Below are 26486 nucleotides of genomic sequence, written 5' to 3'. Positions count from 1 at the left end.
ATATCAGAACTCGGCAAAAAAGTAAACGTATTTGTGAATAAAAGACTTGAAAGAACTCTGTAGTAGTTGATTGGAATTGGAGTTATCAGTATAAACTCATTTTAAAATTACTAATATGGAGTAATTAATGTAGAAATATAGATAAACACATCAGCATGTGTATATATATGTTCACGTGTATTTATTTCACATGTACACACACACACACACACACACATTTCCTAGCTCTGTAGGATAGTGGTTAGAAGCAAGATACCTCAGTGGCAATAAGCATATCTAGCACCCAGATTTTGGCTTCTCAATACTATTTTCCAGTTAAAGGAATCAGGGCTCCTTGGAAAAACTGTTGATTCTGAGGCAATGTTAAGGAAAATACACAATGATGCTGGAATGTGTCGTGCTGTCGGAAAGTCAGAAAATGCTAAAAAATGATTATGGCATGTTGGATAGATAGAGATACCAACATGAAAGAGCTCCCAATGGCCAAATATAGGATAGTTGGGGGTAACAAAATAAATGATAGTATAGTTTATGATCTATAAGTTAAAATAAACATCTATGAGTCCATACTGACATAAATAAAGAAATAAATAGGTAAATGAAGGAGAAGAGATAGCTTTTCCTTATAGTAGAATTCCCATACTAAATATAGAAAGAATGGTAGAAGACCTTGTGAAGATGGCAGATAGGAGGCAGGACTAGCTTGCAGTTCCCACTCAGAGGGACAGAGCAGCATGTGGAGACTCACATCATGACCTTTTGTTCCAAGAACTACTGCAGGAACATACCAAGAAAGCCAAAAGAATTCACACATCCTTTGAAGGAATTGGATCACTGCTGCAGGCTCCCTAGGACTCCAAAAACCTGTGAGTCAGCTTGCATTCTTAGCAGGGAGGCTGGTGGTCTGAGGCAAGTTCTCAGCCTGGTCACTGGCTGCCTGGAAATTAGATGCCAGGCTGTTAGGGGGACACAGTGGGAGTGAGACTGACCTCTAGGACTGTGGGCTGCATTTGGGAGTGGAGTGAGACCTGTGGCTGGTGGCTTTCTCCCACTTCCCTGGTGACCTGTGTGACTCAACGTTGGTAGCCATAATCCTCTCTTTGGGAATATAACTCCATTGGACAGGGAACCACACCCCCATCCCCCACAGCGGCTGCAGCAAGCCCTGCCCAAGGAGAGGCTGAGCTCAGACTTGCCTATCCCTGCTACCACCTTGTGGTCTTTCTCTACCTGCCTTGGTAGTCAAGGCAAAAGCAATAATCTCTTGGGAGCGCTATAGCCATGCCCACCACCTGAGAGGCCTGAATACTTAACCAGGTGTCCCTAGGGTAAGTTTGCATCCTCCTTATAGGACTGTAGCTGATGCACTCTTGAAAGTGTCACTTCCTGGCTGAAGGTCAACAAACACAAAACCAGCACACTAAACAAAAACACAACCAAAGACCCTCACAGAGTCCACTTCACGCCCCTGCTGCTTCCACCGGAGGAGGTGCTGGTATCCATGTCTGCAAGATCTGAAGATGATCACATCACAGAACTCTTTGCAGATACTCCCCAGTACCAGACTGGAGTCCAGTAGCTCTGCTGGGTGACTAGACCCAGAAGAGCAAAAACAATCACTACAGTTTGGCTCTCTGGAAGCCCCATTCCTAGGGAAAGAAGGAGAACGCCATATCAAGGAATCACCCCATAGGACAAAAGAACCTGAACAGCAGTGCTTGAATTCCAGATCTTCCCTCTGACATAGTCTGCCCAAATGAGAAGGAACCAGAAAAACAATTCTGGTAATATGACAGAACAAGTTTCTTTAACACCCTGAAAAGATCATACCAGCTCACCAGCAGTGGATCCAAACCAAGACGAAATCTCTGAATTTCCAGAAAAATAATCCAGAAGGTTGATTAATAAGCTAATCAAGGAGGCACCAGAGAAAGGTGAAGTCCAACTTCAAGAAATCAAAAACATGATACAGGATATGAAAGGAAAATTCTTCAGTGAAATAGAAAGCATAAAGAAAAAACAATCACAACTTCAGGAAATCAAGTACACACTCAGAGAAATGCAAAATGCACTGGAAAGTCTCAGCAATAGAATTGAACAAGCAGAAGAAAAAACTCCAGAGCTCAAAGACAGACTTTTGAATTAACCAAATCCATCAAAGACAAAGAAAAAAGAATTTTTAAAAATGTACAAAGCCTACGAGAAGTTTGGGACTATGTTAAACATCCAAACCTAAGAACAAATTGTATTCCTGAGGAAAAAGAGAAATCTGAAAGTTTGAAAAACATATTTGAGGGAATAATCCAGGATAACCTCCTCGGTGCTGCTAGACATCTAAACATCCGAATACAAGAAACTCAAAGAACACCTGGGAAATTCACTGCGAAAAGATCATCTCCTAGGAACATAGTCATCAGGTTACCAAAAGTCAAGACAAAGGAAATAATCTTAAGAACTGTGAGGCAAAAGCATCAGGTAACCTACAAAGGAAAACCTATCAGATTAACAGCAGATTTCTCAGCAGAAATCCTACACCCTAGAAGAGATTGGGGTCCTACGTTTAGCCTCCTTAAACAAAACAATCATCATCCAGGAATTTTGTATCCAGTGAAATTAAGCTTCATAAATGAAGGAAAGACACAGTCCTTTTCAGAAAAACAAATGCTGAGAGAATTTGCCACTACCAAGCCAGCACTACAAGAACTGCTAAAATGAGCTCTAACTATTGAAACATATCCTCAAAATACACCAAAACAGAACCCCCTAAAAGCATAAATCTCATAGGACCTGTATAACAATAACGCAATGAAAAAAACCCAAAGTATTCAGGCAACAAATACCATGAAGGATAGAATAGTTTCTCACATCTCAATACTAACATTGAATGTAAATGGTCTAAATGCTCCACTTACAAGATACAGAATGGCAGAGTGGATAAGAGTTCACTAACCAAGTTTCTGCCATCTTCAGGAGACTGACCTAAGACATAAGGATTCACATGGACACCAAAAGTGAGCAAGAGTAGCTATGCTTACATCAGACAAAGCAAACTGTAAAGCAACAGCAGTTTAAAAAGACAAAGAGGGACATTGTGCAATGAAAAAAGAACTAGCGTAACAGGAAAATAATCACAATTCTAAATATACATGCACCTAACACTGGAGTTCCCAGATTTATAAAACTATTACCACTAGACCTAAGAAATGAGACAGATGGCAGCACAATAATAGTGGGGGACTTTAATACTCCAAAGACAGCACTAGACAGGTCATCAAGACGCAAAGTCAACAAAGAAACAATGAACTTAAACTGTATCCTAGAACAAATGGATTTAACAGATATTTATAGAACATTCTACCCAATAGAATATACATTCTATTCATCAGCACATGGAACATTCTCCAAGATAGACCATATGATAAGCCACAAAACAAGTCTCAGTAAATTTAAGAAAATTGAAATTGTATTAAGTATTCTTTCAGACCACAGTGGAATAAAATTGAAAACCAACTCCAAAAGGAAGCCTGAAAAGCAGGCAAATACATGGAAATTAAATAACCTGCTCCCGAATGACTATTGGGTCAAAAATGAAATCAAGATAGAAATTTAAAAATTCTTTGAACTGAATGATAATAGTGACAAAACTTATCAAAACCTCTGGGACACAGCAAAAGTGGTGCTGAGAGCAAAGTTTATAGTATTAAATACCTACACCAAAAATTCTGAAAGAACACAAATAGACATGGAACTGGTGAAACAAGAACAATTCAAACCCAACCCCAGCAGAAGGAAAGAAATAACAAATATCAGAGCAGAACTAAATGAAATTGAAACAAACAAACAAACAAAAATACAAAAGATAAATGAAACAAAAAGCTGGTTCTTTGAAAAGATAAATAAAATCTCTAGACCATTAGCGAGATTAATCAAGAAAAGAAGAGAGAAAATCCAAATAAGCTCAATTACAAATGAAATGGGAAATATTACAGCTGATACCACACACATACAGAAGATTATTCAAGGCTAATATGAATGCCTTTATGCACATAAACCAAATAACCTAGAGGAGATGAATAAATTCCCAGAACTATACAACTCTTCTAGATTAAACCAGGAAGATATAGAATCTTTAAACAGACCAATAACAAGCAGCAAGATTAAAATGTAATTAAAAATTTGCCAACCAAAAAAAGTCCAGGACCAGGCAAATTCACAGCTGAATTCTATCAGACATCCAAAGAAAAATTGGTACCAATCCTATTGACACTATTCCAAAAGATAGAGAAAGAGAGAATTCTTCCAAAATCATTCTACAAAGCCAGTATCACTCTAATATCAACACCAGGGAAGGACATAACAACTAAAGAAAACTATGGGCCAGTATTCCTGATGAACATAGATGCAAAAATCCTCAACAAAGCACTAGCTAACTGAATCCAACAGCATGTCAAAAAGAGAATCCACCATGATCAAGTGGGTTTCATACCAGGGATGCAGGAATGGTTTTACATATGTAAGTCCATAAATGTAATACACCACACAAACCGAATTACAAACAAAAATCACATAATCATCTCAATAGATGCAGAAAAAGCATTTGACAAAACCCAGTATCTCTTTATGATTAAAACCCTCAGCAAAATCAGCATACAAGGGACATATCTTAAGGTAATAAAAGCCATCTATGACAAATCCACAGCCAACATTATACTGAACAGGGAAAAGTAGAAAACATACTCCCTGAGACGTGGAACTTCTCAAGACAAGGATACCCTCTTTCATCACTTCTATTCAACATAGAAGTCTTAGCCAAGCAATCAGACAAGAGAAAGGAATAAAGGGCAAATTGGCACAGAGGAAGTCAAATTGTTGCTGTTTGCGATGATCCTGGAAAACCCTAATGACTCATCCAAAAAGCACCTAGAACTGGTAAATAAATGTGCAAAGTTTCAGGACACAAATTAATGTACACAAATCAGTAGATCTACTATACATCAACAGCAACCAAATTGAGAATCAAACCAATAACTCAACCCCTTTCACAACAGCTGCAAAAACAGTAAAATACTTGGAGGTGAAAGACAAGGAAAACTACCAAACACTGCTGAAAGAGATCATAGATGACACAAACAAATGGAAACACATTCCATGCTCACGTATGGGTATAATCAATTTTGTGAAAATGACCTTATTGCCAAAGGAAATCTATGAATTCAATGCAATTCCCATCAAAATACCACCATCATTCCTTCACAGAACTAGAAAAAACAGTCCTAAAATTCATGTGGAACCAAAAAAAGAGCCCACATAGCCAAAGCAAGACCAAGCAAAAAGAACAAATCTGGAGGAGTTACATTTCCCAAATTCAAACTATAATACAAGGCCATGGTCACCAAAATATTATGGTACTGGCATAAAAACAGACACATATACCAATGGAACAGAATAGAGAATCCAGAAATAAAACCAAATACTTACAGTTAACTCATCTTTGACAAAGCAAACAAAAACATAAAGTGGGGGAAAGGACATCCTATTCAACAAATGGTGCTGGGCTACTTGGCAAGTCACATGTAAAAGAAAGAAACTGGATCCTCACCTTTCACCTTATGCAAAAATCAACCCAAGATGGATCACAACTTAAATCTAAGACCTGAAGTCATAAATATCCTATAGGATAAAATTGGCAAAACCCTTCTAGATATTGGCTTAGTTAAAGTCTTAACGACCAAGAACATAAAAGCAAATGCAACAAAAATGAAGATAAATAGATGGGATTTCAGTAAACTAAAAAGCTTCTGCACAGTGAAAGCAATAATCAGCAGAGTTAACAGACAAGCCATAGGATGGGGAAAAAATCCTCACAGTCTATACATCTGACAAAAGAGTGATATCTAGAATCTACAAAGAACTCAAATAGGTCATCGAGGAATAAACAATCCCACCAAAAAGTGGGCAAAGGATATGAATAGACAATTCTCAAAAGAAGATACACACATGGCCAGAAGCACACAGAAAAATGCTCAACATCACTAATGATCAGGGAAATGCAAATCAACATCACAATGTGATACCACCTCACGTTTGCAAGAATGGCCATAATTATAAAGTAAAAAAATAATAGATGTTGGCAGGGATGTGGTAAAACGGGAACACTTTTACACTGTTGGTGGTAATGTAAACTAGTACAACCATTATAGAAAACAGTGTGGAAATTCCTTGAAGAACTAAAAGTGATATACCATTTGATCCAGCAATCCCACTAGTAGGTATCTACCCAGAGGAAAAGAAGTCATTATATGAAAAACATACCTGCACATGCATGTTTATCACAGCAGAATTTGTAATCACAAAAATATGGAACCAGCCCAAAACCCTATCAATCAACGAGTTGATAAAGAAATTGTGGTGTATATATACAAGGAATACTACTCAGCCATAAAAAGGAACAAAATATTGGCATTCACAGCAACCTGCATAGAATTAGAGACTATTATTCTAAGTGAAGCAACTCAGAAATCAAAAATCAAACATCACATATTCTCATTCATATGTGTGAGTTAAGCCATGAGGATGCAAAAGTGTAAGAATGATACACTGGACTTTGGAGACTCAGGAGAAAGGGTGGGTTTAGCTAGGGATAAAAGACTACACATTGGGTACAGTGTACACTAGTCGGGTGATGGGTGCACCAAAATCTCAGAAATCACCACTAAAGAACTTTTGCAACCAAACACCACAGGTTCCCTAAAAACCTATTGAAATAGGCTGGGTGCAGTGGCTCACGCCTGTAATCTCAGCACTTTGAGAGGTCAAGACAGGCGGATCACGAGGTCAGGAGATCAAGATCATCCTGGCTAACACGGTGAAACCGCGTCTGTACTAAAAATACAAAAAAATTAGCCGAGCATGGTGGCGGGCACCTGTAGTCCCAGCTACACGGGAGGCTGAGGCAGGAGAATGGCGTGAACCCGGGAGGCGGGGCTTGCAGTGAGCCGAGATGGCGCCACTGCACTCCAGCCTGGGTGACAGAGACTCGATATCAAAAAAAAAAAAAAAAAAAAAAACAAAAAAAAACTATTGAAATAAAAAAAATTTTAAATGTGTTTATGTGCATCAGGAATCATGTATAAAAATGTTTACCACCTCCTTATTTGTAATATGCAAAGAATGAAACAAAAAGAATAATGGTAGAAATAGAAAATTACCATTACATAATAACTGTTGCAGGTAAGATTCATAAGTGCATGCTAAAGTTAGTGGGCAAGTTGTGATATGAAGCATAATATCTGCATAACCTCAAAATATCTCTCCACAAGACACTTAAAAATCACAAGGGGGAAAAATAGAAGCTTTACATGAAGAAATCTGGCAGACACCAATTTTATGAAGGGAACATCACCATCATAAGATGTATCAACATCATGTACCTTTTGATATGACGAACTAGAAAAGACAAACATCACTTTGGTGATATTCTTGTCTTTAATTCTATCAACTGAAAAATAAGACAATTACTAATGAGGGGTATTCCAAAAACAAAAACAAAATTGGCTAGTAGTCTTCAAAAGAGTAAACATCATGCAAGACGAAGAAAGAGTGAGAAACTGTTACAAATTGGAGGTAAGGAGTCATAAAAACAAGTACAATATATCATCAGGGATTAGATCCAGAACCAGAAAGAGGAAAATTGGTAAAACTGAAATAAAATTTAGAGATTAGTTATTAATTTCTTGATAATTGCATTGTACAGTGTAACATGTTTACGTTAGTGGGAACTGAATTAAGATATATTGAAACTTTGTACTATTTTTTGCAACTGTTTTGTAGGTCATGTATTAGCTCACAATAAAAAGTTTTAAAAATATAGTGAATTCCTAGTTACTTGAGTTCAAGTAGAGAGTAACCAAGGAGAGATTTAAGCCACAGCTGGGTCACTTCAGTACACAATCTTTTAGGTTTCATAAGCCAGGAGACTTTTATGAGAATGTTAACAGAATTCTTAGCCAACAGGTAAATTATGTGATTCAATGCAAGTTTTGATCCAATGCTAATTCCCTTGAATTTGTAGAACGTGAGCAGTTAGAGCTATTTTTACTCATTGCGGCAAAATGATGCATGCTGTGAGGATCACAAAATGTACTATGAAATATCTGAAGTAGTTTAGAATAAAATTCCCTTAGGTTCCCAGATAATGACACAAAGGGATGAAACAATTAAATTGAGGTTAAAGTTATGCTGTTAAGTGGAGAAAAGCAGAGTGCATGCAGTACATACAGCAGGACTGTTTTTGTTTGTTTGTTTGTTTTTGTCAAAAGTAAAAATGTATGCATAGAAAAGAGTGTGATATTTTATACAGCAAAATGTAAACAGTGGTTAACTCTGGGTAGGTGGAAATGAGTTTTTTTCTTTGCCTATCGGCAATTTCTAGATTTTCTACAATAATTATAAGTTAGTTTAATAATTATAAAAACAATAAAGTTTATACTTTTATAAAAACTAGGCAGTGTAGCAAATTTTCAAATTTCTGAACAGGGAGTAATAAACTAAGCACTTCAAACAAATGAATGTAGTCAAAATTAAAGTATATTCCAGATGATCATTTTGTTAAGATGACCAGGTGGAGGCTATAAATAGGTTTTAAGTGAATTTTTTCTAGTATGGTCATTTCAGTTAAAATGTCAGAAATTACTCAGAGGCAAGTTTAGGCATCTTCATTTTAAGCTAATAGTGTCACAGAAAACAGCAATATGCTGTCCTCATTTTTAAAATAGTTTGTTTTTTAAAGTGAAAAGAAAAGATGCACAGTTTTTAGGAAGAGGGAAGAGATATGTGTATTGAGTATTTTCTTCCAGCTTTATACTTAATGGGTCATATCTTAAACAGAAAGAATTAATTTTGCCCTGCACTTCAAACTCATGCCCATTCTCTAGCAATTAGAATCTAAAGCAGTGCTTTTAAATTTTTAATGTGTATATTAGCCTACTGCAGGATTTTGATTCTGTAGGTCTGAGGTGGGACCTTGGTTTTGTACAGAAATTATCTGGAAGCTTATTAGGAATGGAGAATCTTGGACCCATCTCTTACCTAATCAATCAAAATCCACATTTTAATAAGATACCCATTTGACTAGTATGCACATTAAAGCCTGAGAGGCTCTGATCTAAAGAACTCAAAATAGTCTAGCTAGCTTTTAGATTCTGTAGTTTCCTATGAAAATTACTTAAATAAACAATAATATTTTAAAAATACTATAGAAACCAATACTGCTACTAAACTCTATTAACAACTGATACAACATAACTTTAGAAAACTGTTTTTAGATAGCTAAAACATTTTCCTTAAAATGAAAATAAAATTTCCTTGATTCTCAGGCGACATTAAAATTAGTTCTTGTTGGCCTTATTTATCCCTTAAGCTAAGTGACTATGTAGCAAATTTAAACACAATTACCTCCCCCTGGTTTGTCTTTCACTTGAGAGGGAACCTTCCAGAATCTGTTTTTAAAACATCCTACTGGCAAAATGGAGGACCTTGTACCTTACAGATCCTATAATGATAGGATTGTAAATAGATTAAAAGTTTGAGGATATCTATGTTTTTGATTCACAAAAATAAATGAGTGAGTTTCTGGAACTCTAAAACAGAATATTAAAAGGAAAGAAAATGGAATCCAGGTAATTTTATGAACTTAGTATTAAAAGAGAAAATAGAGTGATCACTCACAGGCCAGCTGATTATTTTATAAGTCTAATTTTCTTTATTCATAGATGACAAAATTTGGGGTTCTAGAAAATTATCATTTCATTTCAGAAAGAGTCATACCAGTGGCTATCGCATTAAGACTTTCTAACTAAAAATCTCTGACACTTCTGACTATTCCTTCTGGACTTTCAAAATGGTAAACTGCTTAGATTTCTACTTATTAGGTGTTCAAAAAGAAGCAATTATGTGACCAGGTTAAAATTGAATTTCAGTCTTATGAATACCTTCAATTCTTGTAAATTTTATTGGATCACATTTAAATCTACTGAAGCCATTCTATTACCATCATTTCTACACCTTAACCTTGATGTGATGATAGTCTCACTCCTACCAGGACTTCCAAGAAAATATACTGAGAATTGTTAACATAAACTTCAATAAAAAATTAAACAAAGCATATTGTACAAATAAAGGAGAGCTCACTAAATATGTTTAAAACCAAATCTGCTTTTTAAAAAAATCCCGAGAACACATACTATTAAATGTAGTACCGTTAGACACAAATTGATAAATTGAGCCTAAATGTTTGAAAGTACAACCATAAAACAATCAAAAGAAGTAGTGTTTTTATAGAGTAACTGCAGTGTCTACCAACAGTTTAATGCATCACTATATAAGATACATATGTTAACATAGCTGAAAGCAACAAACGGCACTGGGAAGAAAAAGATAAAAATGAAAGTCCTTTCTAAGTCATCATTCACTTCCATGTAATATTTGCTGCTGAAGAAAAGGGTAAGAATTAAAAGCTGTTTTGGTCTTAGGAAAAGTTCTCATAAGGTTTTCAGTCCTAAATGCATTTTTTGCTAACATTTTAAATTACAATGTGAACATTTTAAACTTTGTGCTTTAAAATGTTTCGTATAATTTTGTAACACTTTTTTAATTTAACATTTTGTATTTCTATTTGAGGCTAACCTTAAAGACCACAGGTACTTTTACTAAGGGAAGGTTATACGAAAAACGTCAATCTGCGGTTTAGGATTTCTTCCTGTTGTTTTAAAATTTATGATAGTATTTTATTTAATTTTAATTAGGCCCTGGAAATAAAAAGTTTTAACTTTCCAGAATATTGTATTATCCATCTTACCTCTAATCATTATTTTTCATGGTGACCATTTCAGAGAAGTTTCCTGAAAGACTTGATCATTACAGTTGTTTAAATATCTATATTTAACAAGCCAATATTTATAACTGAAAGATATCTGGATTGATCAAAGTTTTATACTTCACATAAATCATTTTAATTTTTGATTTAAAGAAGATTGTGGGGAAGTTGTTCTTCATCATTCTTCTGTGCAAACGTGTCTGATTCTTTCACATTCTAGTTACAGTTATTCATGTTCTAGTTACAGTTATTTGACTCTACTTTCCAAACTATAACCAAGGCTTTTAAATGAAGGCATTTAGTTGTGGTATTTTAGATAATAATTCCAACAGTTTTGATGAAATAAATAAGAAAATTGAGCTACTCAGTAATGTTAAATGAACAAAAGCAGGCCCCAGAAGACTATATACAGCATGATACCATCTTTAGAAGGCTCAAAATTAGCAAAGCTAAACATTGTGTTATGTTAGAAGTACATACATTTGTGATAAAAGAATGTAACAAAAATATGAGTAAGATTCAAGATAGCTGTAATCCGTAAGGGGTAATCATGAGGATGATATAGGTGACTAGCACCCAAGGTAGTTACAAGTTATTGAGATGGACACACACACACACTTGCTTCATTATGAACATGACTTAAAACAATTTCTAAGTGCAAGACTAAGAGGTTTAGATTATTTAGGAGCAAATTGATGATGAAAGTGTTGGAATTCCCCTCTTAGCTGGGAAAACACATTTTTTCTAAACATATGGAGTGTTGTGTTCTTTGGCCTCCACCTTTTACTGTATTATGTAATTTATGACAAATATTTAGTGATATTTTCCTTTGATTTCTAATCTCTAAACAATATGCACAACTATCTCTTCTTTTTTTTTCTTTCTTTCTTTCTTTTTTTTTTTTTTTTTTTTTTTGAGACGGAGTCTGGCTCTGTCGCCCAGGCTGGAGTGAGTGGTGCGATCTCGGCTCACTGCAAGCTCCGCCTCCCGGGTTCACGCCATTCTCCTGCCTCAGCCTCGCGAGTAGCTGGGACTACAGGCGCCGCCACCACGCCCGGCTAATTTTTTGTATTTTTTAGTAGAGACGGGGTTTCACCGTGTTAGCCAGGATGGTCTGGATCTCCTGACCTCGTGATCCACCCGCCTCGGCCTCCCAAAGTGCTGGGATTACAGGCGTGAGTCACTGCGCCCGGCTATCTCTTCTTATATTTTATACACCTTCTTTTACTATTGAACTCACTTTAAAAACAATGATATCAGGAGACTAGTAGTTTTACTTACTGAGAATAAAGAAAATCTCAAATTATTCTGCTCATATTTATAGTTCGTGTTATATGATCATACTTTTGATCAATGAATACATTATTCCTATCAGTGTATTTCTAAAATAATGCTTTTGATTCCAGAGATTAGGTGCATGTAGATTCTGATTTCCATTAACTCATGTAGAAAAAAGACTCCTTTTTCCTAGGAAATCAATAGTGTGGAAAGCAAGGGCAACTTAATTATCACATATGAGAGCTTGGAGAAAGAAAAAAATCTCATATCAATGTCACACTGCCATTTCAATAAATAAGAAGGATCCCTCACCATTTTAGGAAGGCTGAAATCTAGGAAAGGACGAGAAATTCAAATGCAAATTCTTTTAGCTTTATTAAATACTATAAAACCATTCTTCCATATTTAAGGAGATGGAACATTCATAAGGGCTTGCAAATGCTCACCTGAATGTAGTCTGGAATAATTTTTTTTCTGCTGGGTACTGGAGGGATTAGTTCTAGTAAGACTGATAGGCAAGCTGCCTAATATACTTTCAACAGAACAACACTTCTCACTGCAAGTTGTATAAATATTTGCCTTTGCATGGAAAAAAAAAAAAAAAAAAAACTTCCCTTGGAGACTTAAGAGATACCTTTGGAATGGAGGAGGGAAAAATAAAATGTACAAACTAAATTAATTTGAACCGTGAGTTCTGAGAATCTAATCTGAATTTATGCAGGTTACTTGAGGTTAAAAAAGAATGCCCTACTCTTCTTAAAGAGCCTGTTTAACTCTTCCTATTGTAAAATGTATAGATTTTAAACTGATTAAAAGAATTAAAAAGTCCTTCAAAAGACACTTTGAAATAAAATTAAATATCATGGAAATTAATTGAGGCAAGTGAAGTTAATGTTGGACTAGATTGAATAAAATAAACAACTGATAATGTTTTTCATGGCTATCACATTTAGCAACACCTTTAATTTAACAGCAAGAACAATCTTTACTGTACCTGACGAGGGGTTCTTTCTGATTTACTCCTACACCACTCCCAGTCTGAAATATCTGGTTTCTGACTCTCTTCATGAGACAGTCTTCTTTCTGGCCCTTCAGAAAAGGTAGTTTCTTCATAGTGAATATCCCCTCCTGTTTTGTCAGAAAATGCACCCTTTTTGTTGTTGATATCCTGTTTGGCTTCTGTAATATCAGTATTTGTGCATTTGTTGATGCCGCCTTGTGTGGAGCTGTCCAGAGAGGGCGTGGTGCTGATTTCTACTTTTATAGCATTGAAGACGTTACGGTTGTCTCTCTGAGGGTCTTTTGTAGTTTCACACTCATAGTTCATCAGGTTGTGATAGAATATGGAATTTTCATCATCATCATAGTAATCTTCATGTGCTATTTTATAAATCCCATAACTTTTTTGGAATGATAGATTGAATTCAAAGCCTTTTCTGTTGACTGAGTAAAAATAAAAACAACAGTTTATGGCTAGTAAGGTAGATATAAACCACATTGGCTATATATAGCAAATAAAAATAGAAAGTGCATTCAACTTGATTGTTTTAAGTTTTAAAACTATCTTCATTTACTTTTTGTCAATTATGCAAAGAAATTATGCTTCACAAAATTATCTTATTACCCTGTGCCTAATTTTTCTCATTTACACAATGAGGGTCTTGAAATACATACAATCTTAAAAACTCTTTTGGTCACTAGAGAAGCCTTATATAACAAAAACTTAGCCATACATCAGGAAATTCTCAAATACATTGTTTTAGCTTATGTTAGTCTAACTAACCAATTATTTTGCACGTTTCCTTATATTTTGGGATAAGATATATTATTTATAAATTTTATTTTGCTAGAAATTAATTATTAAGTAGTCTTAATATTACATGAGTTATTCAGCTGAGAATACCGCCAATAAATATAACTTGTTTAAATATTTTGGTGTATAATTTTTGTCATTTGTATGTCTATAAATGCAAACATTTAAAATTAGACCATGCTGCTAAGTAGCTTTTAAATTTAAAAAAGTAACATGTACATTTCTGATACAAGTAAATGTGAATTGAACGGTAAAAAATTAGACGGATTCATATTTTTAACAAATTGAAGCACTTTATAATGTCTATAAAGCTGATTATTACAAGAGTTTAGCAGGAATGCATAAAATTTTTATGATTTAAATCAGGTGAAATATGATGATATACTAATTATAGTACTATTAGTTGGTGGAGTGATGCAAAGTCTTAGAATAAAAAACAAGAAAGTAACAGAAAGTGATACAATTTTTATTTTGAATGTCATTAAATGCTAGATAAGTTTTATATATTAAGAATCAAGTTATATTAAGGTGGTAGACAAGATATAATTTAATGTTTTTACTTTCATCTGTCAAAACATGGTTTGTTTCAAACAAATTTTCTACTTTGATAGCTCTGTGTTTTATAGTGAGATATTTAGCTGTCTTTGGTAGAAAAAAAGTATGAAAAGCTTTAAACTTTCTATAAAAATAAGTAAAATTTGATTCATTTTGTAATATACCCTAGTGTCATTCATATGCAGATTCTATTACTGAGATGTTTCTCAGAATCTAAGATTTGTAAACCAATTCTGCTGACTGAAAAGTAGAATTTATCAGTATCATTCATTGTTGTTTAGGCCAGAACACAAACAAGAAAAATTTTGATTCAAAGAAAAAATAAAAGTAGAAATAGATGTTCATATTTTATATACTGTCTCATTTATATTTGTATTGACCTTTTCTAGTACTGTAGTCAAGTAAAATCAAGTTATGCTGTTTAACTTGCTCTAAGAATGTGAAAGGTGAAAGAATTAAAATAATGTTTAAATTATTGATGGGTTTCTATTTTTCTCCAAAAAAGATACAAAGTGACAAATTGTCAATTCAAGGCCATTAAGAAAACAAATGCTATCATAAAATCCCAATTTTGTGATATAACATGATAAAATTGATGTCTATGACTATAATTTTATTAGTTGCACATTGTAATCTCAAATATATAAAGCAAAAATGAGTAATGTTTGTGAAGGAGTGTGCAGAATGTGTTAATGGGGACTTCACCTCCATGTCACAAGGGACAAAGGGCTGTGTGAGGTAGGTTATGAAAAGAAAAGAGGATTATCAAGAGACCATGATGTGATAGAACATTCTGAGGTCGTTTTGCCCATCGAATATCTCATTTAACACACCAACAATCCTACTTAGTAAAAATCTTATTGATTCTATTTTATGCTGGAGAAAACTGGGGGTGACAGACAAATGCTACTGAAGATTACTTACAGGTAAAATAATCTGAATTTAAAGCTAGCTGTTTTCAGAATTGGAGTTATTTGCCTTTATTTGAAATTGCTTGGCCGGGCGCGGTGGCTCAAGCCTGTAATCCCAGCACTTTGGGAGGCCGAGGCGGGCGGATCACAAGGTCAGGAGATCGAGACCATCCTGGCTAACACGGTGAAACCCCGTCTCTACTAAAAAATACAAAAAAACTAGCCGGGCGAGGTGGCTGGCGCCTGTAGTCCCAGCTACTCCGGAGGCTGAGGCAGGAGAATGGCGTGAACCCGGGAGGCGGAGCTTGCAGTGAGCTGAGATCTGGCCAGTGCACTCCAGCTTGGGTGACAGAGCGAGACTCCGTCTCAAAAAAAAAAAAAAAAAAAAAAAAAAAGAAATTGCCTTACTGCTAATCAGACCCATGAAAGAATTATGTTAATGGAAGCAGAGTTACACAATGTGCTGTTTTTAAGTCAGAGGAAATACAGTAATTATGCAGTATAATCAATGAAACATTTCTTGTTAGTGACTTATCACTTAAACGGCAAATTCTGCCTGAAGTAACTAATGTACCTGAGATACTTAAGTTGAGATAATAGGTTATAACAATATCACAAAGTTGACAATGTAAGATGAGAGGCTGGTTGTAAGGGGGTGAATCCCTATAAAAATACATTAATATAGTTAATAATCAAAATTATGTTGAAGAAAATATGAGAATCAGAGTCAAAACTAATCATTTCTAAGTTCTTTGAGGGTAAAGACTAGGTTTTTTTTTTTTTTTTTTAATGAACCAAAAGCAGAAAATAAAAAGTGTCTATGAGACCAGTTAGCTAACATTAATTATTAACAAAGACAAATGGGAAAGCTCTTTCTCCACCTAAAGCAGGATTCTCAGCTCCAGCCATTTGTGGGGAGATTAGGGGTTGTGTTGTCAAGAATTCTAATTTTTCAGACAAACCAGGTTCATAGACTTGATATAAAATATCCTGATCTTAAAATTTCGGTCCATAATTAAGATTAGTTATAAGTAACTATAAACATTGGTTAAAAACCAGATCTTTGAACCAAATTCAGCTCATGGGTCATGCGCTGAATGACCCTTATGGAATTTCTGTTCCTTATTGAACAGAATTTCTGTTGGGAATTTCTGTTCCTTATTGAACATGCGGCACAGTGCTAGACATATAGTGACGTTTTCCCTAATAAATATTTGTTTATTGAGTGAGCGAATGAATGAATGAATGGAGCAACCTGTAGGAATCATGCTTGATGTGATAGGAATGGTTTTCTAGGTTAGCCTTGACTCCATGATGCTAGCTGAATAAAATATGATTTCAAAAAAGTGGTATCTTTATAATATTGATTTCTTTATAGGAGGAAGGCCTTGACAGTGCTATAGTTTTATTTCACTGAAAAATTACATAGTTGAGATTTTTTAAAAACTTTTTTTGTATTTTGTGTATTTTGTATTTTGTATTTTTTTGTATGTTTTGTATTTTGTATTTCTGTCTATGAAAGTCAGAGATCTTTCATTGATTAATAATTTTCAAGAAACTTAAAAACCATCAGAATATTGTCCAGAATCCTTTGAAATTTAAACCAAACATCTTAAAAATAAATATAATTTTTTGTTCTTAAAAGCAAAATCTTTATTCTTCCAAAATCCTCGATAAAACATGAATTAGCTCTAGTCTTCTGCTTTTAATCACATCTTGCCAATTACAATTTTAGATGTGAGTAATTATATCAACTTGTAAAAAAAAATCATTCTTCAGAGTAGTATCACTTACCAGATACTATCGTTTTGTCAAAAAATAAAGATCAAAAATCTATTTTTTATATAATGTATTTGACATTTAACTGTTGAAAAAACATCATGTCAGGCAAACAAAATGGGTCTGAAAGCTATATCCAACCAATATGTCTACTGCCCCAGACCTCTATGTTAAAATCATTTGAAAAAAAAAAAAAAAAAAAAAAAAACACTTTTGAGACACTAGTAGTACAGATTCTTGTTGGAAACAGGAGAGGATTATTATTTCTGCAAATTATTTTTCCACTGCTCACATTCATTTTCTGGTTGCACATCTCTCAGTTCCCATTTAGTGAAGTTGAGCTTTATAATTATATTTACATCTTCAAAATTAACCTATGATAAATATGTTAGGGAAAAAATATTTTCTCTCCCTTGCTTCTGAAGTCCGCTGACTGATAAAGGATATAAAGAGAGGGAATCTTAGTTTGTTATGGACAAAAAGTTTAAACATACAACTCGAACCATCGAAGAATTAAGATACTCTAGCTGATCAACCACCTGGTCCACCTAAGCATGTGCTATGTTTGGGGTTTTAAAATTTTGTTGTGTTATACTAGCAATAGCAAAAATTGATGGTGGCTTCTCAGACAGTAGAAACACATCACTGTTATTTTCAGAAAGTTCTGATATCACAGCCTGGATCATGGGGGGAATGGAGTCATTTGAACTATAAGTATCTTAAACTAAAGTTTATCACAATGTTTTATTTGTGAAGCCATGCTTCTTTTTTATAAGCCTTCATATAAGTCCTTCTTTGGAATTTTAAAATAAACACAAATAAAAGCAATGGTAATTTTAGAAAAAAACATTATTTTGATCTCAAAAGACATATTTTTAATTTCAAACCTGTGATATGAGTGTGACTGTTGATTCTGCTAGCCTGCCGTAAGACTCTTCTGTCTGTGCAGTACAGAAAGTAGAATATTTCATAGGTCATTTACAAGAATAAGTCTGTTGTCTGCTTTGTTTTCAGCTCTGAGATGGATGGTCCCCACTTCTTAAAAATGACTGCTTTCAACTAATTCACTAAGACTTTTCATTTTCACTGACACTAGACTCATCCCTCTCACAATTTTAGATGTCACAAAACTGGGCTAGTTTACTAGTTTAGTGGCAAAATGCTAAGATTTATTAGAATGTTAGAGTTTTGAGGCTTGTGAATTGTTTCCTTTATGTTACATGTTTTTATAAGTCGTCCATAAGGGTTTATTATTAATTTTCCCTGTCACTGTTGCTCTGGATATTAGTCTTTAGAGACACATCATTATTATAAATTCTAAGGTTATTTTAAAGACAAATGCATCTGTCATCTACTACTAATAAAACTTAATGATATTCTTAACAATAAAAAATTTTCTGGTCATTTGAAAAATATCTAGACATTCTAAATTTTAAATGCCATCATTATGACATAAGAAAAATGGCCAGTTCATGGCTAATTACATCAAATAACTTTGTTGTTTAATTGATTGCAGAGTATACTTTGATATTCTCTAGATTTTGCAACCCCAAAATAGCCTGAGATAGACCGTTTTTATTTATCCTTCATCTCTGTTAAAGAATAATATACTTGCATGATCTGAGCAAAGGACAATTAATAGGACAGTTAATGCAGCATACACTAACGCATTCTCAGATTTATTAAGTGATAAAACATCCTATATTCTGTCTGGAATAATACAATAATATCCTTTTTCTTCCTGACGGAGTCAAAATATACAGCTCACTCCTCAACACTTTTCCTGTCTTAGAATATGGGAACAATTACACTTAGGGAGTTCTGGAATGGACCCTACTTTCCACTCTCATTCTAGGTGTACTCTTCAGAACACAGAGTCTTCTTTAAGTAAATAATTTGGCTAGATTCATACATGAACACACAGTAACAAACTGTCACTTGTGTCCTTTTTTTTTTAAACTGAGGTTTTGTTTGTTTTTGTGTTTGGTCCAGGGCACCCGTGTATGTGTGTGTGTGTGTGTGTGTGTGTGTGTGTGACAGAGAGAGAGAGAGAAAGAGAGGCCTACACTTGCAATTTGTTTTGGAACTGTTTTCAAGTACTCTGATTCCTTACTCTGAAAACTTTCCAAAACCCTGGAAGAACACAAGCAGTAAAACAACAAAAATGCCTTTCTTTACTGTTCGATTGCATAATAATGGGTTATAGTGTAATGAGTTTTCAACTCCTTTCAGAAGGTTAATAATCCTTTTCAAATTCAAGCTTCTTATGGCAATGCTGCATCTCATTCTAGACTTGGGAGAGGAGTTTGTTTTCTATTCTGGACTAAGAACTATGGTGAATATATCATCTAAGTGCCTTTGTTGACATGATGTGCTAAATGAATTCTAGTCTTTCCTTTTTTTTTTTTTCCTGCCTAAAATAATTATTCAGTGCCACAGCACTTCATGGGGTTTTTCAAAACCAGCCTCATTTAAAATCTATCCCCAAACTGTGGTAGTGATTGTTTCATAATTTCCTCTCACTATTTACCATTTACATTTATCCTTGGACTCTCCATTCCCTACTGAGACAGCTTTGTTAATAGACTACTTTTCTGAAAGTCACTGAACGAGTATTGCTGCCAATCACCGCGGTGTTGAGGACTTACTTTTTTTCCCATCGGATGCCACTGCGTATGCGTTCTGCCTGCAGTTGATGATGCAGCCACAGGGTAAGTGGGTCCAGCGTTTGGACAAGACAAACACTGGGGTTACAGTGGTGGCCAGCAGGGTAAGTAGAAAGCTGAATGTCTCCAAGGGAAGGCTCTGAAACCCCACGACGTTCTGGACCACCATGTGCATCTGCAAGGGCAAGAGAACTTCAGATCTAACCTAAAATTATACTTTGTACTTCCCAAGCCTTTTCTCCACTCACGCTGCCTCAGTTCCCTTTCCAGTTCCTTCTCCTGATTGACAGCGAGAGGGGAGCTCTGCTACGGAGCTGGCGCCCTGTCCTTGGTGGTGGGCTCTTGGGAACGGCGGGACGCACCCCGCTACGTCAGACAGCACAGGATTGGGAGGAGTTTCTGCTTTTGAGTGCCGGGTCTGCGCCCGCTGCCTATTCAAGACTCCACCAGAAAGGCACAGTCTACAACGTGGAGGACGCTAGCTGGGAAACAGGCGTCCGGGAAACCTGAGTCTGGTTCTCCGAATGGTCTTTGTCGCCTCCCTGGACCCTCACCTCCGCCCATGCGCGCTGGTCACAGCGGGGCGCCACTCTGCTACCTTTTAATCGGCTTCCTCCTAGAAGGAGGAACAAAAGCCTGTTTTGTCCCCTGTCTTCTCCCTCCACAACTGATATCTCCTCCCCTCTATCCCTCCCTGCTGAGGATGGGCGTCGTCCTTACTAGTCGGGAATGGAACGGCTAGAACGGGATGACAGAAGGTTGAAGGGAAAAAACCTTTCAATTCCCTCTCTCCTTTTCTGAATACTCTCAGATTTTGCTGTGTGAGACAATATCCTTGGCCACCATCAATATGGAAAACTAAGTCGCTCGCGACGGAAAGCGATCTCTACTCCCCTGACTTTTGAAAGGAGAAGCATTTAGTAGCAAAGGTTTTGCGGCCAACTAGCCCTATCCCGGACTGCCTTCCTCTATCTAAGTGCATCTCTAAAATCCAGCGAGAGACACTTGCAAGCGGACTTCACTGTGTGTCTCTTGGTGACTCCCCAAACCAGCGACGCCGGTCCCGACACTCATTTACACTGTCTGGCACCCACACTCGCGCTTTGTGAGCAACTGCACTTTTACCATCATGGGCAGCCAAAGGACGACTTTTGTAAGTGCTAGGATCAAAGCGAAGCGCTTCTGCGCTACGCTCACGGTGAAGCTCCTGGTGCCGTAGAGAGTCCCCCGGTTCTCACGCCTGCAGGCTCCAGCCCCAGCGGCAGCGGGCGCACCCGGTCCAAACACGGTGTCTGAGCTCGGGGAGCATCCTCCAGAGCGCCGCAGACTCGGGCCGGGAGCATCCTCTGGGGACAGAGAAACCACTCTTCCCGCAGTAGGAGGGGTCCCAGGAGTTGAAGCTCCACGGGAAATTTCCTGGTAGTTGGCGTGGAGTCTCGGCGGCTCCTCAGAACACAGCAATCGGTATGTAAGTGGGACCGAGAGGCCCACGAGGAGTCCGAAGGCCAAAGCGTACACGGTAGAGAGGAGCAGCACGTAGGAACTGGAACAGTCCACCAGGCATCCCCAGGGCGTGCGCACGAAGGCGCCCCAGCCGCATAACGGGAGTGCCGAGAGCAGCAGACTGGCTGTCCACACGGTCAGCGCCACGCCAAGCACCTGGCCCGATCTTCTGGAGGCTGTCTGGCTCCCCACAGCCCTGTGCATCGTGTAAAAGTTGTAAGAGACTAGGAGAGTCGCCTTCAAGTTGCTAGAGAGGCCCTGGCATAAATACAATAAGGCAGATGTGGTGCATAGAAATTGGAAGTAACCGGAGACCTCGTTTGGCCACTGCAAAAACATGAAGATGGTCACCGACAGGACGCTCATGAGATCATCCACAGACCAGGAAGCCACAAGCATGGACACAACAGTTCTGTTCTGCATCTTCAGCAGGGAAATTAGTGAATAAATGCTGCCCACCAAGGCTGCAAAAGTCAGGAGACATGTCAAGCAAAAAAGATAGATATTCAGAGTTCCTGGCGGATTTAAAAGGTCCGTAGAATTATGATTCTCTTTCCACAGGCTAGAGTCATTTGTTGATAAGTTACTGAGAAATAAAGACATTGTCCTTGGTCAATATTTAATTTCTCTTATCAATGAGTCTGATAGTTTTCTCAAAAGAAAGACTGGCTGCTGTAAATCAGATTTCATTTCTCCTACCAAGTTCCCCTCTAGATGTTCTCCCGGTCAGTCCTTCAGCAAATGGTCAGGCATGTCTCCTTTAGATCTGACTCAAGCTATATTTAAAAATTAGGTTCCATTTCAAGCATTAAAAAAAAAAAAAAAAAAAATCCGAGCAAACAACTTTTCAACATTCCAATTAAAAACAAAGCAAAAACTCCTTCCCACCATCAAGTTTCAGGGAAGAAAGAAAAAACAAACAAACAAACAAACAAACTCTTCAGGTACATTGAAAACCAATGATGTCTGGATCCTTTGGGGTTCTTCTTATGGAGCAAAGCAGCTTGTAGCTTGAGATAATCAAACTCTGTTCACTTTTAAGAGCAGTAAAATGATGCATTTGGTTGCAGAGCTGGATTCAAAGGCAGGAGATTGTCAGGTAGGTTTCAGCTTTGAAGGTAGAGAGAAAGAAAGAGAGAGAGAGAGAGGGCGAGCGTGAGCCAGTCAGAGGGAGCTTGTGCACAGATTTCCATCTGAACTGCTGTGTTCTTCAATCAGCCTGTGATCCTCAGAGCTGCAGGAAGGAGGAGTCAGCTCCAAGCAGGAGAGAAGCAGGAAAAAAAAGGGAGGGGAGTTCACTGTGTGAACAAAATATACACATATATCTTAGCCTGCCTCTTTCAAAGCAAGAAACAATGTCCTTGCTAAACTTCCCCTTTGGTTTCAACATGTAAAACTAGTCTAAATACTTGCTCAGGCTTGATGTGAACTACAAATATCACCTGTGAGAGGTCTAAGCTACTCCAGTAACTAAGGGACTGCTTTTATTCTTATCTAGACTTCCTGCTTCTTAATCCAATGGAGGAAGAATATAATCAATGCCATGTGTAAGAATAAGATGAAGGAGATTTCTTTTAAAAAATTAGTGTACTTAAGATTGTCATTATAGTCCTCATTACTCTAAATGGGATTATGCAGAATCTTTGGATAGAGTCACACTAGCTTTAGACATTTATTTATAGCTATTTATTTTCTGTCAATGGCATCAAGTAAGCAGGCTGCCATTCGAAAAAATGATATGTCTAACTATCCATAAAGTCCAATGATATTATACAGGGCCTAAAAGGAAGATCACCCTACATTTTTAACCAGAGTATTTGGGACATACAATAGTTTGTATCTCTGAATGGTCAATTTTGCAAGATGAGTGATTTAGCAAAGAAGTAACTAACAGAAGTACTTCTGGTCCAGCATTTCCCAGTATGCTGTAGGGTAGCATTCTTCTCAGCTCAGCCTCATGACCAAATGGTTGCATTCTCCTACATAGTGCTGGAGGTCTAAATGGAAACAGGGGAAGGGAAAGGAAACAGTTGATATGACAATGATTTAATAACTGCAAGTAGTAATAGAACTGCAATCATTCTTTTCATTTTAGAAATAACTGAAGTATCATTTTGAACCTGAATCTGTTCAAGTAGAAAATGATTGCATTAGTCATTGCCAGTCACACCCTTCAATAAACACAGCAGGTATTTCACTTATCTTGATATGTTGATTGTTTGATTTTCCCCCTCACTCAGCAAATGGAAACAAAAACCACATGTAACAGCTAGCTCGGCACTCTAGCTCTCCCTACTGATAGTATAGACTGTGTAGGGCTGTGTGAGTAAGAAAGGTTGGGCATACATTCATTTTAAAATAACATTGATTCAGAAAGCATGATGAAAAAAAATCTTATTTTTGAAGACTTCAAAATTTGACATGCCATTCTGCCTCTTCTCACAAACCTTATTCTTCCTTGCCATGGCAAAAATATTATTCTTCAATATGGTACTGAATCCTGCATTTTCAGTTAGTTTGGGCAGTAAGTCTCAGATTGTTAATATGCAATGAATAGAAATTAATAATAGCTACTGTAGTACCATTTCAGGTCTGAGAACATTTCCTCTATTATTACTATCATTTCTGGGTTTTCCGTTAAATATAAATTAGGAAAAGAGATACTTAATCACCATATTGTACTGTTCTTTAGGATATTACAGAAGAAACAAGAATGTTTAGCACACTTCCAAAGGTTGGTAGTAGAATTGCAGCCAGGAGAGAGCTAGTAGAGATATCTGAATTTAACTTTAGACTCTGCTATTGCAGGATAGGTAACCTAGGACAAAAATTCTAGTACTTTCTCTGGGTGTCTGTTTCTGCATCTGTAAAATAAAGAGGCATCTTAGTCAACTTTGGGTTGCCGAAACAGAACACCACAAACTGTGAAATTTACACAGAAAAAAATTATTTCTCATAGTTCTGAAGGCTGGGAAATTCAATATCAAGGTGCCAGCATCTTGTAAGGGCCTTCTTGCTGCATCATCCCATGGTAGAAGGTAGAAGGGCAAGAGAGCACGAGAGAAAGCAAGAGAGAGAGAAAGAGGGGGCTGAACTCACTTCTTTTTTTTTTTTTTATTTTTTAAAGACCGAGGGTCTTGCTCTGTCACCCAGGTTGGTGTGCAGTGACACCATCATCCAACTCCTGGGCTCAAGTGATTCTCCTGCCTCAGCCTTCCAAGTAGTTGGAACTACAGGTTTAAGCAACCATGCCCAGTTGTTTGTTTGTTTGTTTTGTTTTGTTTTTGTATTTTTTAGAGGCGAGGTCCTCACTATGTTGCCCAGGCTGGTGTCAAACTCCTAGCCTCAAGTGATTCACCCACCTCAGCCTCCTAAGGTGTTGGGACTGTAGGCGTGAGCCTCTGCACATGGTCTCACTTTTATAACAAGCCCACCTTCTGTAACTAACCCACTCCTGAGGTAATGGCATTAATTCACTCATGAGAGCAGAACCCTCGTGATCGAATCATCTCTTTTTAGGCCCCACTTTCCAAGACTCTTGCACTTGTATTAAGTTTTCAACACGTGAGCTTTGGGGGACACATTCAAAGCACAGTGAGGGGTTTGACTGGATTATTTTTAGAGACCTTTCCAGTTCTAAAATTAAATGATATAATTTTTAAGTTCAGGTTAATCTTATCTCTATTTTATTTCCTGCCTACTTTACAATAATCATCATTGTTATCTAATAAGAGGTGGAAGCCAGCAAGAACTAATGCTTGGGTCTGCCTGATTTCTCCTTCTCAGTGATAGCATGGAGGCAACTGTCTGTATGAAGGTAGTATAAGATTCAAGCAGCCTGAAATCTCTGAGCCAACTGAGAGATTAAGGCTTGCTCTGGAGATATGTATGAACCTAAAGCAAGTTTTGCATGAATGAGAGGTAAAATTTATTGTGTAAATCACTGAATTTGGGGAGTTGACTGATACCGAATAATATCCTAGCTCATCCCAATATTGTTAGATGTATTATTGCTCCCCTTTCATAGGTGAGAAAACAGAGGCATGAGAGATTAATTGATTTGTCCGAAGTCATACATTTATTAAGTGGTGGAGTCAGATTTTCACATTGTAGTTTAGTTCTGTATTCTTAATCACAACAGATACATATTTGCTAGTAACTCCCTTTTCGTTCTCCATCCTTGGGAACACTTCCAATGGATGTTGATAATCATCAAGTTTTATTTCTGCTTTTCTTTCTTTCAAAGAATGTTTGAAATGTCTCATTTTATAAAATTTTAATCTGCAATATTTTACCAGGCTTTATATTTTATAATGTATTTTATATATATATATCTATAACATATATAAATGTTTTATACTGCATTATATGTATTATAAATGTATATATGTATTTATAATGCATTATATATATTATAAAACATAAAGGTTGGTAAAAGATGGTTTGTAAATTGAGTTCATGAACATTATTATGGATCAGTTAAGAGTTTCTTGAAAATTGTAAACCCTCTCCTGAGCCATAATTTCATTTTCTTTAAGATATACTTTGTGGTTAGTTTTCTTAATAAAAGAGTATTTGTCATTTTTCTAATGAGGATTTACTAAATATGATTAACCAAGAAGAGGCAATGACATTTTGTGTAGATGGCAGCTCTAACAAATATATTTGTAAATATCATCTTGGCCATCATTAGGTATATTTTAATAGCAAAGTTAATAGCTGTCAATCAAAGTGAGTGGGTAATTAGAAATCCTACTCTTACTGAATATAGTTTATTGTCATGTCAGATATTTTTTGGTTGCCCATTTTAGGGATGCATCCCAGGTAGGCCCAAACTAGTCACATGCCAAATATTCAGGGATCAGATCTGAGAGTGTTGGTAGCCACCATTTAAGAAGAGAAACTAAAGACAATTATATCCAGTGACAAAGCAACATGAATTCAATTTGTCTCTCAAAGACATTGACCATTATTTACAGAAATAAGATAAAATATAGCAACTTGGTATCAGAAGTTGAAGTTAAGAACAAATGGGAATACAGCAAAGCTGGATAATCTATAGCCTAGGGCAAATAGTTGAAATAACTGAACATCTGAATATATATTAT

General features: G+C 36.4%; 1 protein-coding gene across 1 annotated transcript in view; it reads right to left on the bottom strand.

The window, feature by feature from the left end:
* The window catches only part of GPR149 (G protein-coupled receptor 149), a 107435-nt gene extending 84876 nt beyond the window's left edge, over positions 1–22559 (bottom strand). The window contains exons 1-3 of the mRNA XM_010370619.2: positions 21001–22559; positions 19858–20050; positions 13146–13594 (exon numbers count right to left, since the gene is read on the bottom strand). Of these exons, the coding sequence (XP_010368921.1) occupies positions 13146–13594; positions 19858–20050; positions 21001–21981 (1623 nt within the window). The 5' untranslated portion in view covers positions 21982–22559. The remainder of the gene's footprint in view (positions 1–13145; positions 13595–19857; positions 20051–21000) is intronic.
* Positions 22560–26486: the final 3927 nt, after the last annotated feature.

The sequence above is a fragment of the Rhinopithecus roxellana genome, chromosome 1, assembly GCF_007565055.1.
Source record: "Rhinopithecus roxellana isolate Shanxi Qingling chromosome 1, ASM756505v1, whole genome shotgun sequence".
NCBI lineage: Eukaryota > Metazoa > Chordata > Mammalia > Primates > Cercopithecidae > Rhinopithecus > Rhinopithecus roxellana.
The sequence above is the reverse complement of the archived record's forward strand: the minus strand, read 5'-3'. Positions and strand labels throughout refer to the sequence as shown.